The sequence below is a fragment of the Balaenoptera borealis genome (genome assembly GCF_965194805.1).
Source record: "Balaenoptera borealis genome assembly, chromosome: 12".
Classification (NCBI taxonomy): domain Eukaryota; kingdom Metazoa; phylum Chordata; class Mammalia; order Artiodactyla; family Balaenopteridae; genus Balaenoptera; species Balaenoptera borealis.
The window spans coordinates 68,242,815-68,258,442 of NC_138869.1; the positions used below are offsets into that span (position 1 = coordinate 68,242,815).

Genomic DNA, 15,628 nt, shown 5'->3' on the forward strand with positions numbered 1-15,628 from the left:
TCTACTTCAATTAAAAAAAAAAATTAAAAAAAAAAAGAAGAACCTTCTGTCCCAGCTTCTTCACAGCACGAAACACTCATTCTTCACAACAAGAGTACTTTCTCAGGATCTGGTATGCTCAGGATATGGTTGAATGACCCTGCAGGAAATGTCCTGGATGGCTTCCTCAGTCCCTAACCTGGACCTGGAAGTTCCCAATGTTGATTCCAATACCTTATTTCATTCTTTCCTGATCCTCTTTGTTTTCTACCCTTGCTGCCTCCTTTGGCCCACATTTCCTTATATTTATTTTCTGAAATACACAGGGAGTGAAATCTTCTGCTTCATACAGCATCAAGGACAAGAAATAGACAGAAAAGAGAAAGGGAGAGTTGCATCACAAAACAAAGATGGTTTTCATTTACATTCCGGAATTTTGGACACATGTGATCTGGAAGGTTTCCTTGCTTCCTTCCCTGTTTTATCTCGGGTTTTCTGCATTGTGTATTTAGATGTGTTGCCCTGAGCTAGGAGAAAGCCCTTACTGAACCCACTTCCTGGTCTCCTACATCTTTGCATTCTCAAAGACAGACACACAAGTCCCTTCACACCATGGGATACAGAAAGGGGACAACAAATACAAGACATGCAGGTAACTTGTAAGTATATGATGCCTTCAATCACATTCTTTTGTCTCTTTTCCCTGATTTTTTTAAAAGAAAATATCTAAACCTGGGTACTTCTAGAACTTTCCTTTTATTATTAAGGGTAGACTTCAACACCTCAATTTTTTTTTCTATCTCTTGAATAAAAATCAGCTGCATGCTGACTCTGACTTGGGATGTGCTCTTTTCAGAAAGCTATCAGGACAAAGCCACTGTAGTGGAAAAGATGTATTTCTGAGCCCCGCCCCCCAGATAGTATGACAAACTGTCTGTCATGAGAGAATCCTGTGTGGACCTTACCTTAGCAGAAAACAGAGAAAGTGCTGGGAAACAAAAGGGAATGCATGAATACACTGATCTAAACGATGAAGTACCCTGCAGCTAGAAAAAAATGAGAAGCTCTCTGTACCCTGCTATGGAATAATCTCCAAAATATATTTGGAACAAGGTACAGGAGAGTATGTGTAGTATACAACATTTTGCTTAATAAATTAGAGGAGGAGAATAAGAATATCTAGCTATACCCATTCTATTCTACTCACATGTGTATATAGAAACAATGGAAGGTTTGTAAAAGTGGTTGCCTAAATGACAATGAGAATATATGTTGTAACGAACAGATTTGAAAGCTTGACTTGTCTGAATATCTTATTTAATCATTTTAAATTGAAGAACATTCAAATATTTTATGTAATCAAAATTTTATTTTTTTATATCACTAAACACTAAATATGGTGTGCACCAGTAAATCAATTAATTGATAAATTTATTCGGCAAACACATATTAAAAACCCCTTTTATATTAGGTACAACTTTATTTTTTTTTCTTATTAGTCATCCATTTTATACACATCAGTGTATACATGTCAATCCCAATCGCCCAATTCATCACACCACCACCCCCACCCCCCGCCACTTTCCCCCCTTGATGTCCATACGTTTGTTCTCTACATCTGTGTCTCAATTTCTGCTCTGCAAACCGGTTCATCTGTACCATTTTCTAGGTTCCACATATATGCGTTAATATACAATATTTGTTTTTCTCTTTCTGACTTACTTCACTCTGTATGATAGTCTCTAGATCCATCCATGTCTCTACAAATGACCCAATTTTGTTCCCTTTCATGGCTGAGTAATATTCCATTGTATATATGTACCACAACTTCTTTATCCATTCATCTGTCGATGGGCATTTAGGTTGCTCCCATGACCTGGCTATTGTAAATAGTGCTGCAATGAACATTGGGGTGCATGTGTCTTTTTGAATTATGGTTTCCTCTGGGTATATGCCCAGTAATGAGATTGCTGGGTCATATGGTAATTCTATTTTTAGTTCTTTAAGGAACCTCCATACTGTTCTGCATAGTGGCTGTATCAATTTACATTCCCAGCAACAGTGCAAGAGCGTTCCCTTTTCTCCACACCCTCTCCAGCATTTGTTGTTTGTAGATTTTCTGATGATGCCCATTCTAACTGGTGTGAGGTGATACCTCATTGTAGTTTTGATTTGCATTTCTCTAATAATTAGTGATGTTGAGCAGCTTTTCATGTGCTTCTTGGCCATCTGTATGTCTTCTTTGGAGAAATGTCTACTTAGGTCTTCTGCCCATTTTTGGATTGGGTTGGGTTTTTTTTTAATATTGAGCTGCATGATCTGTTTATATATTTTGGAGATTAATCCTTTGTCCGGTGATTCATTTGCAAATATTTTCTCCCATTCTGAGGGGTGTCTTTTCGTCTTGTTTATGGTTTCCTTTGCTCTGCAAAAGCTTTCAAGTTTCATTAGGTCCACTTGTTTATTTTTGTTTTTATTTCCATTACTCTAGGAGGTGGATCAAGAAATATCTTGCTGTGATTTATGTCCAAGAGTGTTCTTCCTATGTTTTCCTCTAAGAGTTTTATAGTGTCTGGTCTTACATTTAGATCTCTAATCCATTTTGAGTTTATTTTTGTATATGGTGTTAGGGAGTGTTCTAATTTCATTCTTTTACATGTAGCAGTCCAGTTTTCCCAGCACCACTTATTGAAGAGACTGTCTTTCCTCCATTGTATATCCTTGCCTCCTTTGTCATAGATTGGTTGACCATAGGTGCGTGGGTTTATCTCTGGGTTTTCTATCCTGTTCCATTGATCTATATTTCTGTTTTTGTGCCAGTACCATATTGTCTTGATTACTGTAGCTTTGTAGTATAGTCTGAAGTCAGGGAGTCTGATTCCTCCAGCTCCGTTTTTTTCCCTCAAGACTGCTTTGGCTCTTCGGGGTCTTTTGTGTCTCCATACAAATTTTAAGATTTTTTGTTCTAGTTCTGTAAAAAATGCCATTGGTAATTTGATAGGGATTGCATTGAATCTGTAGATTGCTTTGGGTAGTATAGTCATTTTCACAATGTTGATTCTTCCAATCCAAGAACATGGTATATCTCTCCATCTGTTGGCATCATCTTTAATTTCTTTCATCAGTGTCTTATAGTTTTCTGCATGCAGGTCTTTTGTCTCCCTAGGTAGGTTTATTCCTAGGTATTTTCATCTTTTTGTTGCAATGGTAGATGGGATTGGTAAATGGTAAATTTAATCCAAAAGATTAAAAAGGAGATACATAAACTGAAAACAGACGATAAGAATGGAAACAAACTTGACAAAAAGTATGTGATTAGAAACAAGCTAGAAAAGTAAGTCAAAGAAATATTTTACCCTGGTATAAAACATTGTGCAACTATTAAATCATTATATAATTCTAAATTCCATAGACTTTGGGAATATAAGTAAATTATTATATTAGAAGTAATTATAAGTAATATAGATTATATAAAGATGTTGGACAAGTCTCAGAGAAAGAAATTGGTTGAGAAAATAGAGGATTCTGCTATTTTGTTCCATTTGAAGAGTCAGTTTCAAAAAGAAGGAAATCCTAAGTGTAAGTGATTGATTTAGAAGTTTATTTCAAAGTAATAATCATTTGAGCACAATTCCTCCAGTGTCAGAGACTATTATTCTATTTTTAAGCAAATTCAGTCTATTTTTTGAACATCTTAGTTGCATTGTGTATTATTTACACTAAACAAGTCATCATGCTATAGGAATTTAATAAGGAGATAGTCATGTCTGCAATAGACATACAGTTGAGATAAGTTTTATTTGATCCCAAGGTTGCAGCTTTACTCTTGCTTTGTTATCTGAGGTGAAGAAACGCTTCCTCTCATTTTATTTGAAACCTGGTGTGAAATTATAAGGTTGAATTAAAATGTATGGCCTGACTATTTCAATGAAGATGCTTTCTGCTGCTAGTAGCAGAAAAAACCCAATCAATTTGGCTTTGATTTTTTTTTTTTTTTTTTTACTTATTTTACATAGCAGATGGGCCCCAGGTAGGGCACCTCCAGAGCTGATCAATGTAGCTGTCCAATGGCTAAATGTATCCATCACCTCCAAAAATTTCCCTGTGTTCCCCAACTTTAATTTTGATAAGAATCCTTTCCATGAGACCCACCATCTTAACAAATTTTTAATTACACAAGAGGCAACTTAATTTTTCCCAGAGTGTGATATTGGGTTTCATAAAATGAAATCTATATTTGGTCTTTTTCCCCATTCCTGGCACAGTTCTCCTAAAACCCTTGGAATTTCCAAAGTGATGAGAGCCACAAAGGTGTCCCGTTATATTAATGAGGTGACAGTTGGACCCCACTTAAGTGTGGGGGCTGGTTGTGGGGAGAACCAACCCTGTGATCAGACCCACTCCCTGACCTCTGGGAAAGAGAAAGTACTTGGTGGTTGAAACAACAGCCAATGGCAACTCAGGGGATCCCAGACACAGCAGAAGAGCCCCCATCTCAGAGCCTCAGGTGGCAACACCAGCAACACTGGCAGCAGCAAAGCACCAAATGACTCCAGAGGCACAAGAAGTGACAGTGAGAGCACCTTGCAACACCTCTGACAGAAGAACTCAAATATAACCAGAGGCAGCTCAGATAAGAGAAACCAAAACCGTGTGCTCTAGTGCCACCAATTGGAAAACAAAAGAAAAGCCTCTAACTTCTAAACCCTCGATTCATTAGAATCGAAGTGTGCTCGCTACTTCAAATGTGCTGGCAGAGGACAACTCATCAAGCACCATGAAGAACCACAGCAATAGTGTACCACAAAAGTAAATGACAATTCTCCAGAAACCAATCATAAGGTCATGGGATATGATGATCTAAGTGACAGAGAATTCAAAACAGCTGTCAGGAAGAAACTCAAGGAGCAACGAAACTCACAAAGGCAGAACAGAAGGAATACTTTCCCAAAGAGATTGAAACCCTAAAAAAAAAAGAACCAAACAGAAATTCTGGAGCTAAAGAACTAATAAACGAGATGAAGAATTCATTAGAAAGCATTGGAAATAGAGCAGACCGTATGGAAGAGAGAATTTGTGAGCTCAAAGATAGAAATGTAGAAATGATACTAGTAGAAGAAGAAAGAGAAAGATCTTTTTATTTGTTTTTTTAACATCTTTATTGGAGTATAATTGCTTTACAATGGTGTGTTAGTTTCTGCTTTATAACAAAGTGAATCAGCTATACATATACATATATCCCCATATCTCCTCCCTCTTGCATCTCCCTCCCACCCTCCCTATATCCCACCCCTCTAGGTGGTCACAAAGCATCAAGCTGATCTCCCTGTGCTATGTGGCTGCTTCCCACTAGCTATCTATAAAAATATGGAACGCTTCACGAATTTGCGTGTCATCCTTGCACAGGGGCCATGCTAATCTCTCTCTGTATGGTTCCAATTTTAGTATATATACTGCCAAAGCAAGCACGAAAATCTTTTTTAAATGAGGAAATTCTATGAGAGCCATTTGACTCTTTTAGGAAGGGCAACATTAGGGTGATGGGTATCTCAGAAGAAGAGAGCGAGACGGGAGGAGAGAAGTTTATTTAAAGAAATAACGGCTGAGGGGCTTCCCTGGTGGTGCAGTGGTTAAGAATCCGCCTGCCAATGCAGGGAACACGGGTTCAAGCCCTGGTCCGGGAAGATCCCACATGCCGTGGAGCAACTAAGCCCGTGAGCCACAACTACTGAGCCTGTGCTCTAGAGCCCACGAGTCACTACTGAAGCCTGTGCGCCTAGAGCCCATGCTCCGCAACAGGAGAAGCCACTGTAATGAGAAGCCCGCGCACCACAAGGAAGAGTAGCCCCCACTTGCCTCAACTAGAGAAAGCCCACACGCAGCAACGAAGACCCAACGCAGCCAAAAAAAAAAAGAATAAATAAAATAAATAAATTTTTTAAAATATAATAAAAAGAAAGAATGGCTGAGAACTTCCCAACCAGGGGAAGGAACTGAATCTACAAGTCAATGAAGCAAATAGAGCCCCTCATTAACTCAATGCAAAAAGACCATCTCCAAGACACATTATATTAAAATTGTCAAAAGTCAATGACAGGATATGGTGGGATGGGAAGGGAGTCCTCTATTATGAGCTTCTTCCAGAAAACCAAACAATTAATTCCAACAACTACTGCTCCCAAATAGACCAACTGAAAGCTGCACTCAACGAAAAGTGTCCAGAATTAGTCAACAGAAAACACATAATCTTCCATCAGGATAACGCAAGACCGCATGTTTCTTTGATGACCAGGCAAAAACTATTACAGCTTGGCTGGGAAATTCTGATTCATCCGCCATATTCACCAGACATTGCACCTTCGGATTTCCATTTATTTCGGTCTTTACAAAATTCTCTTAATGGAAAAAATATCAATTCCCTGGAAGACTGTAAAAGGCACCTGGAACAGTTCTTTGCTCAAAAAGATAAAAAGTTTTGGGAAGATGGAATTATGAAGTTGCCTGAAAAATGGCAGAAGGTAGTGGAACAAAAGGGTGAATACGTTGTTCAATAAAGTTCTTGGCGAAAATGAAAAAAAAAAAATAGTCAATGACAGGGACTTCCCTGGTGGTCCAGTGGTTAGGACTCCATGCTTCCACTGCAGGGGGCACAGGTTCAATCCCTGGTCAGGGAACTAAGATTCCACATGTTGCACAGCACAGCCAAAAAGAAAAAAAAAAAGTCAAGGACAGAGAATTTTTTAAAGGCATCCAGGGAAAAAAGGATCTTAACCTGCAAAGGAACCCCCATTAGTTTATCAGCAGAGTTCTTAGCAGAAATTCTATAGGTCAAGAGGGAGTGGAATGACATTCTCAAAATACTGAAAGATAACTGTCAGCCAAGAATGCTCTATCCAACAAGGTTGTCATTCAGAGATGAGGAGAAATAAAGACTTTCTCAGACAAACGAAAGCTGAGAGAGCTCATCAACGTATACCTTCCTTACAAGAGATGTAAGAAGGAGCTCTTCTACCAGAAATAAAAATGTAACTGAACACAGGTTCAGTTGCTCGCCACTCATAAGCCAATAATTTGAGAGGCAAGTGTCAGTAGAAAGGAAACATGCTTTAATCAGAAAATCCAGAAATCTGGGGATAAGGTGGACTTGTTTCCCAAACCAACTCCAAAGATTCTGCTCAGCCATGACAGTTTTTAAAGGGAAAAATGGAGGGAAAGAATCTTAGTGAATCACCAAGTCAGGAGGCTGGGTTCTGCATCATTCTCCATTGAGTGCAGACTGGCTGACTCTCTCTTCAGATGTTATCTTGCCTGCGTGATCTCCTGCAGGATTGCTTGGGGGGGTTGGGCTGCTGGGGGTAGAGAGCTAGTCATTTTTTAACTGCTTTTTATCTAGGAAAAGAATCAACAGGTTAGACAAGGCATGGTGTGCATTCAGGAGAGCATAAGTCGGGAGTTAGTTTTAATTGCCTAGTGATCTCATTCCTATAATTAGGTTCTTTTAAGGTTAGAGGGGAACAGAAATGGGCAAATAGGAAAGGGGCAAAAGAGCTGCTTTCAAAAAGGTAAAATGTACACACAACTTTGAGTAAGGTGATACACAGACAGAATCAGAAAATTGCAGCTCTGTATCAGAATAGGTTTTCAAACACTTATTGTAGCATAAAGGTAAAAGAGGGGGTGAGGCATAAAAATAACTAGAGCTACTTCAATTTGAGAACAAACACAACATAAGGGATAATTTGAGACAACAAAAACATAAAAAGGGAAGAGGAAAAATACAGAAGCCATATAGGTAAATGAAGATAAGATGCTATCAGCAGAAAAAAAGACTATTTTATATATGAGATATTTTATACAAATCTCATGGTAACAACAAAACATAAACCTAGAATAGAGACATGAAACATTAAAAAAGAGGAAACTGAGAAAAACATCCTTTAACAGCACCAAACTAAAATGGCAGATAGAAACACAAAGAAAAAAGAAGCAATAGAGATATAAAACAACCAGAAAACAAAAGATAGAATGGCAGTACCATATCCTCATCTATCAATATTCACCCTAAATGTAAATAGATTGAATTAACCAATCAAAAGACACCACTGTAACCACTACTCTGTTCTCTGTATCTAAGCATTTATTTTTGTTTGATATGTCTTGTTTATTTTGTCTTTATTTACTTGTTTTTGCATTCCACGTATCAGTAAAATCATACATAATTTCTCTTTCTCCATCTGACTTATTTTACTTAGGGTCATACACTCAAGGTCCATCCATGTGGTTGCAAATGGCAAGACTTCATCTTTTTTTTTTTTTTTTTAACTGTGTTCTCATAGAATTTTTTTTTTTAATTTATTTATTTATTTATTTTTGGCTGTGTTGGGTCTTCGTTTCTGTGCGAGGGCTTTCTCCAGTTGCGGTGAGCGGGGGCCACTCTTCATCACAGTGCATGGGCCTCTCACTGTCGCGGGCCTCTCCCGTTGCAGAGCACAGGCTCCAGATGTGCAGGCTCAGTAGTTGTGGCTCACGGGCTTAATTGCTCCGTGGCATATGGGATCCTCCCAGACCAGGGCTTGAACCCGTGTCCCCTGCATTGGCAGGCAGATTCTCAACCACTGCGCCACCAGGGATCATCTTTTTTATAGCTGGTAGTATTCCATTGTATGTGCATGTTTGTGTGTATATATATATATATATATATATATATATATATATATATATATATACACCACATTTTTTTTTATCCATTCATCTGTTGGTGGGCACTTAGGTTGTTTCCATATCTTGGTTATTGCAAATAATGTTGTGATAAACATGGGGACGCATATATCTTTTCGAGTTAGAGTTTTCATAGTCTTTGGATAAATACCCAGAAGTGGGAGGAGGGTGAAATGGGTAAAGGGGATAAACTCTCCGAAGATGAATGGAAACTAAATCTGGCAGTGAGCATACTCTAGTGTGTACAAAAGTAGAAATATAAGGTTGTAACATAAAACTTATATAGTGTTATAAACCAATGTTACCTCAATAAAAAATAAATTAAAAGAAAAAAACTATAATTCACTGAAAGCATTAAATTTTACATGTACAAAGAGTGAATTTGTGGTAAGTAAATTATACCTCAAGAAGCCTGTTAAAATAATCTTTCTTAAAAGAAAAAGAGTCTTCCTAAGCAAGACAGAAAGTCTAGAAGACATAAAGAAAAATATGTATTTGAATAAAAATTTTAAATTTATTTGCATGGATTAAATAAATTTTAAAGAAATATGTAAAGCTCAGAAAACTTTGCAACACACAAGGCTGACAATGGGCTAACTTTCTTATTGTGTAAAATTGCCAACAAATCAACAAATAAATGAACAAAAATAAACAACAGAAAAGTGAGCAAAGATACAGACTATTTACAGAAGCAAATACACCAAAGGCCAATAAACATAAAATATTTACTCAAACACACCAATAATCAGAAAAAAATACAAATTCTAACAGCAATGTGATGAAATATTTCTCCCCCAAATTGGCAAATATAATAGTCTGTTTTTTTTAAATAAAGGATTTACAAGAGTCTGTGGGAATGGATTCTCTCATATATTATTAGTAGCGTGATGAATGAGTGGGAGTTTGGTGGTATCTATTAAAAAATTAAAGTGCAAATGTTACATGATTGACAACAACAATAAAATCCACACCCATATATCTGTAATGTTCTGAATGTTTGTGCCTCTACAAAATGTATCTGCTGAAACCTAGTCCCTAATGTGATGGTATTAAGACGTAGAGATTTGGGGGGTGATTAAATCCTGAAGGTGGACCCCTTATGAATGGGATTAGTGCCCTTATAAAGGGCCAAAGAGACCAGGGTCTTCCTTTCCACCATGTGAGGCCACAGTGAGATATTGACAGTCTGCAAACCCAGAAGAGGGTTTTCACCAGAACCCGACCTTGCTGGTATCCTGATCTCAGACTTTCCACCTCCAGAACTGTGAGATATAAATTTCTGCTGTTTATAAGCTACTCAGTTTATGGTATTTGGTTGTAGTAGCCTGAATGGGCTAAGACAATATCTATCTAAAAGAAACAATCCTACATGAGCTTAAAGAGACTTGTAATTGAATGTTTGTTGCACCAGGTTAGGAATAACAAAATTATTTCCAAATTCAAAAAGAAAAACTGACAACTTTGTCTTGATTATGAAAATTCTGTACATCAAAAAATTATAAAATATGTTAAATATTGGTATATATCCCTTTGGGTAGTTGGATAATCCCAGACTTCCATCCTAGATAAAAACATTCTAAATAAATTCTCATACATGTGCCCCAGATGACATATAAAAAAAGTAATTGAAGAGAAAAAAAACAGTCTTAATTTTAAGAGAGAGAATGGATGAATTGTGATATAGCCATGCAAAGGACTAATATACCAAGTTTTAAGTGAACGAGGTAGGACTAGCAACCTGTATAGCAAAAAAATCATAAACTACAAAAGACCCAGAATACCCAAAGCAACCCTGAGAAGGAAGAACAAAACCAGAGGTTTCGCACTTCCTGGTTTCAAACTATAGTAATAAAAACAGTATAGTACTGGCATTAAAATGGACACATAGACCAGTGGAACAGAAAAGAGAGCCCAGAATTAAACCCTTCCATATATATTCAAATGAAATAATGAAGATAAGAGAGGAAATAGAATGGACAATAGATGTATAATAAAGAAAATCACAAAGCTAGAGATTTCTTTTTTTCTTCTTTTTTTTTTTTTTGATAAACCACCTGCAAGACTGTTAAGGAAGAAAAATCCAAATTACAAATTACTAACATCTGTAACAAAAAGATGCCATTCCTACAGATTCTACAAACATTAAAAGATACTAACAGGATATAAAGAATTTTGTGCCGGTTGATTTGTTGTTTTGATAAAATTCTTTGAAAAACAACATTTCATGATCTATTTCTGTATAACAAATTACACCCAAAAACAACATTTCATGATCTATTTCTGTATAACAAATTATACCCAAACTTAGTGGCTTAAAACTACAGCCATTTAATGATTTTTCACAGTTCTGGGAGTTGATTGAGCTTAGAAGGTGGTTTTCACAGAGGGTCTCTCATGTGGTTGCAGTCAGATGGTAGCTGGGGCTGGGGTCCTCTGGAGGCTCAACTGGGACACGGAGACACTCTCTCCCTCAGCAATTCCAGTGCCTTTAACGTGGCCTATGTGGTCCCATCAGCATTGAAGGCAAACTTCTTACCTGATGGCTCACAACTTCCAATAGGAAAGTAAAAGCTGTAAGCCTTCTTTAGACGTACTCTCAGAATGGTCTAAGTCCAGGGCCAGCTACATCTCCATGAGATGAATGACAAATACTTTGTACCCTTATTAATCTACCCCACAAAATTTACCAAAGCTGACCCCGAAATTAGACAATCTGTATAGTCCTACAGATGATTTTTTTAAAATTGTAAGTGTAATAAAATCATCCCTCAAAGGAAATTCAATGCCCAAATAGTTTGCAAGGATATGACTACTTTTGAGAGGAGGGAGTGGGCTTTGATTGGCCTGCAGCAGGGAGACTTATGCAGCGGCTGGAAAAGTTCTATTTCTTGAACTGAGCATTGATTACAGGGGTTTTGCCTTAAGTCATGTATTGAATTATACATTTTATGTGGTTATCTCTATCTCAGTTTTATTTTAAAGGAAAAAGTCTTTTAAAAAACAATGAAAAGGGAGCAGTGACTATCTGAACGTTTGTCTTCTGAAGACTGTGGGGCTGCCTTTGGAAGAGAGAAAGATGGAGATCACGACTTAGAGGGTTAGGGTTGGACCACAGAAAAGTAAAGTTTGGGATTGGAAGGAGCTAGGTCTTAGGGGAATTTCTGGACACTGTCCTTGGAAATGGGGACTAGTATAGACAAGGAGGAGGAAGAAGGGCACAAGGATGAGAGATGCGTGATCTCAGAACACAAGACTCTAGAATCAGTTCAGGACTCCTCCAAGGTCGCATGGAAACGAGTCATCCAGAACATTGACCTCATGAATGTCCTTCACTTAATCCAGGGCCACTCGATCCCTCTTCAGGCTCCAGGGGGAGAAGCTTCTATTAGGACCTTAATGTGGTTATGGACGAAGAACTGCTCTTGGGACCTGCAGGGACAGTGATAAAGTCCCGTGAGTCCCCCACCCTCCAGCACAGGGACTCAGCAGGCAGCGCACCCAGCCAGAGTCACTTACATCTTATCCCCGTGACCCTCCCTCCGCCAAAGGATGGGTGAATGATCTGGCACCAAAAGCTAAGGAAGGAGACATTACCTCAGCACCAGACAACAGAGTCTCCACATGTCCTACAATAAAAAAGGAAGAAATAGGATGCCCCAGTTAGAACCAAATGTTGTGATTACCCTGAGCGATGGGGGATGACCCAGAGTATCAGAACTCCATCTCCAATTACCCCCTGGAATGTTTCTGGCTTCAGGAAAAACTATCCCAGTGATCCCTGAGAGGTATGATCAGCCCTCCCTGCCTTGCATCTTAGACGTTAGGAAAAGTGGAAAGTGGGGAAAACCAGGGGGCAGGTGGCAGGGCTACTCCTCAGAGCTCATTACCTTTCCGAGCCCTGGTGTGGATGACGATCCCCACCAGAAGGAAGACTAGCCCAACCAGGAAGGCTGCAATTCCACTCAGCATCTTTCTCCAAGAATATTCAGACTGAGCTCCTATGGAAAACATGTATTAAAGTGAGCCAAAATCTCCCAATATTTGGTGTACCTTCCTGAAATCCCAGAACCTGTGCTGGACACCAATCCAATGCTATCTAGGGAAGGACTACATCTTTGAAGCCAAGGTTTGTACTCATGGAGTTTCTGTTAATGATTCTTATAGCCAATAATAATGCCCCCCTAAATGCCAAGACCAAAGCATTAGAGGACAGTAGTTCCCAAAGTTGGAAGTAAGTGACAAAGTGATTACACCTCCATATTTCTTGGAAGATCCAAGGATAGCTATCTGCCATGTTTTTTCCCACCCCAACCCAAAGACCCCAATTTCTATGACTCCCTGAGATCAGAGGGAAGAAGAACTAGTATTGTAGCCAAGATGAACACAGAGGTAACACAGGTCTTGAGTCAGGTTGGCCGAGTTTCGTCCAGAAAGTATAAGCTGATTCTCACTCCACTCCACAGAAACAGGGCTCAGCAGGCTGGGATGATCAACAAGGCAGGTGTAGACCTCTCCAAGTTCAGGTGTCATTGCTAGCATCACCATTGTCTGAAAGGTCCAGTCTCCATTCCTAATGAGGCCAGTGGACATGACCCCCTCTCTCTGTTCCTGCCCATTCCGGAACCACGTGATCTTGATGTCCCCTGGGTAGAAACCTGTCACAAAGCAAAGCAGCAGATTGCGGTGCTGCAAGGCTGGGATCCTCTCTGGATACACTGTCACCTCTGGTTGCACTAGCGGGGGAGAGAAGAAATGAGACATGGTGAAGGAAATCCACAAAGCCAACACAGGAGTTTCATAAAGGTTATCTCAGCTCCAAATCTCTTTCCCAAATCACCCAAGTAGAAACTGGAAATGTGGGAAAATCTCACCCCCAAAGACTCAAACACTGGATATGTTAGTGTCGCAAGGAGGATTTAGGCTTTATCACATGCCCACAATTGCCCCTTTTATTTGGGAAGACACTAGCCCTTAAAGTCCCTGAGAACTGGGGGTCTGGGACACAAGACCACCGTGAACTGACCCCTGAGGATAGTGAGTGAGTCACAACTGAGGACAGAATATATACAGACTCCCCTGTTCCTGACCCATCTATCCTGAAGCAGGAAACTGCCCAGTACAAGGAAGAGCCACGGCCAGGCTTACACGGGGGAGATTCCTGAACCCCTGCAGTCCCCACCTTACACCTCACCTTTTCTCCCCACAGTGAAGGGTGCACCCAGCTTGTAGTTGTGTCTGCAGAGCGCATCCACAGAGGCTCTACTCCTTGCCAGTATATCGGGCCGATTGTTCCACAGCTCAGCGTCAGGCTGGCCCAGCTCCGTCAAGGCCACAAACATCCCCAAGTTGCTGTCAAAACGTGCATACTCCTCCAGGTTAAAGATGAATCTGACCACAAACTGCACATTTTCTGTCCCATTGGTGAAGTAACAGTCAGCCTTTGCCTGAATCACAAAATCTTCTAGAAAACCAAAAAAAAGACTATGAACCAGCCCCAATTAGGAAACCCATACCTGGTTTATTATGCCAGACCACATTGATTGGAGAGGAGGCCTTTGACCTCAGTAAATCGGCCAAAGTAGCCTCTGCTCCCCTGGGCCCCACCCTGGTTCCTCTTAGCAAAGAGACACCCATTCTTCTTTGAAAGAAGCCTGAGGTCCAGCTTACCAGGCCAGCCAAACAGGAGACATGTAACCCAAAGAAGAAAGTCAGAATGAGTCCAGAGACATAAACTTTCATTCAACAAATATTCATTCCTTTGACCAATATTTATAGACTGTTTGCGTTTTGCCAGACACTGTGCTAAGTTTCTCCAAGCCAAGCTTTCAGAAGCCCAAGAATTCCCAGCCCTGTATGGAATAGTTCAATAGTATTCTTGCCGTTAGTAGGCTAATTCTATATGTTCCTTCTGGAGTAAAGTGAAAGGAGGATGGAGGTGGGGTAAAGAAATTCAGATTAGGTTCATAGTAGGTGTGAAATAATCTCCCCTTCTACTTTCCACTCACTATGGGTTTTCTCAAGAATTTTCTTCTGGGGACTTCCCTGGTGGTCCAGTGGTTAAGACTCTGTGCTTCCACTGCAGGGGGCATAGGTTCAATCCCTGGTTGGGGAACTAAGATTCCAGGTGGCGCAGCCAAAAACAAATTTTTTTTTTAATGAATTTTCTTCTGGACATTTTCCTTTGCACAATTACTCAGAGACCTCATCCCCTCTGTTGGCTCTAGTAAGGTAATGACCTCATTACCTCTATCTATGTTGGGTAAAATAATATTAATTCATGACTTGAAGATGCCTTTTATTATCATCATCATCATCATTGGCCCTGTATGCACAGTTCTAGCGGTTGTAATAACATGGTGAATATAGGGCTAACTTAAACCTTCTCTGGAGGCTTTTATATTAAACACTTCCACTGAAGAATGAATTAAAAAATCCAAGTCCTTCAATATCCTGTGATAAACCATAATGGAAAAGAATATGAAAAAGAATGTATAACTGAGTCACTTTGCTGTACAGCGGTAATGAACACAACATTGTGATTCAACCATACTTCAATAAAAAATAAATTTTAGGGACTTCCCTGGTGGCACAGTGGTTAAGAATCTCTCTGCCAATGCAGGGGACATGGGTTTGAGCCCTGTTCCAGGAAGATCCCACATGCCACGGAGCAAATAAGCCCGTGCACCACAACTACTGAGCCTGCACTCTAGAGCCCGTGAGCCACAACTACTGAGCCTGTGTGCTACAGCTACTGAAGCCCGCAAGCCTAGAGCCCGTGCTCCACCACAGGAGAAGCCACCATAATGAGAAGCCCGCACGCTGCAACTAGAAAAAGCCGGCGTGCAGCAACGAAGACCCAACGCAGCCAAACATAAATAAATAAATAATTTTTAAAAAAATAAACTTTAAATAAATAAATAAAAATGCAAAT

The 15,628-nt window shown here is 39.6% G+C and overlaps 1 protein-coding gene across 2 annotated transcripts in view; it reads right to left on the reverse strand.

Moving 5' to 3' along the window:
- Positions 1 to 1,517: 1,517 nt before the first annotated feature.
- The window catches only part of LOC309607989 (HLA class II histocompatibility antigen, DO beta chain), a 29,775-nt gene continuing 15,664 nt past the window's right edge, over positions 1,518 to 15,628 (reverse strand). Inside the window, exons 2-6 of one of the 2 annotated variants that reach the window (XM_082347236.1) lie at positions 13,889 to 14,158; positions 13,149 to 13,430; positions 12,585 to 12,695; positions 12,292 to 12,323; positions 1,518 to 12,126 (exon numbers count right to left, since the gene is read on the reverse strand). In XM_082347236.1, the coding sequence (XP_082203362.1) occupies positions 12,100 to 12,126; positions 12,292 to 12,323; positions 12,585 to 12,695; positions 13,149 to 13,430; positions 13,889 to 14,158 (722 nt within the window). In that variant the 3' untranslated portion in view covers positions 1,518 to 12,099. Of the gene's footprint in view, positions 12,324 to 12,584; positions 12,696 to 13,148; positions 13,431 to 13,888; positions 14,159 to 15,628 lie in introns of both variants that reach the window. The other variant, XM_082347235.1, reaches the window with a different exon arrangement.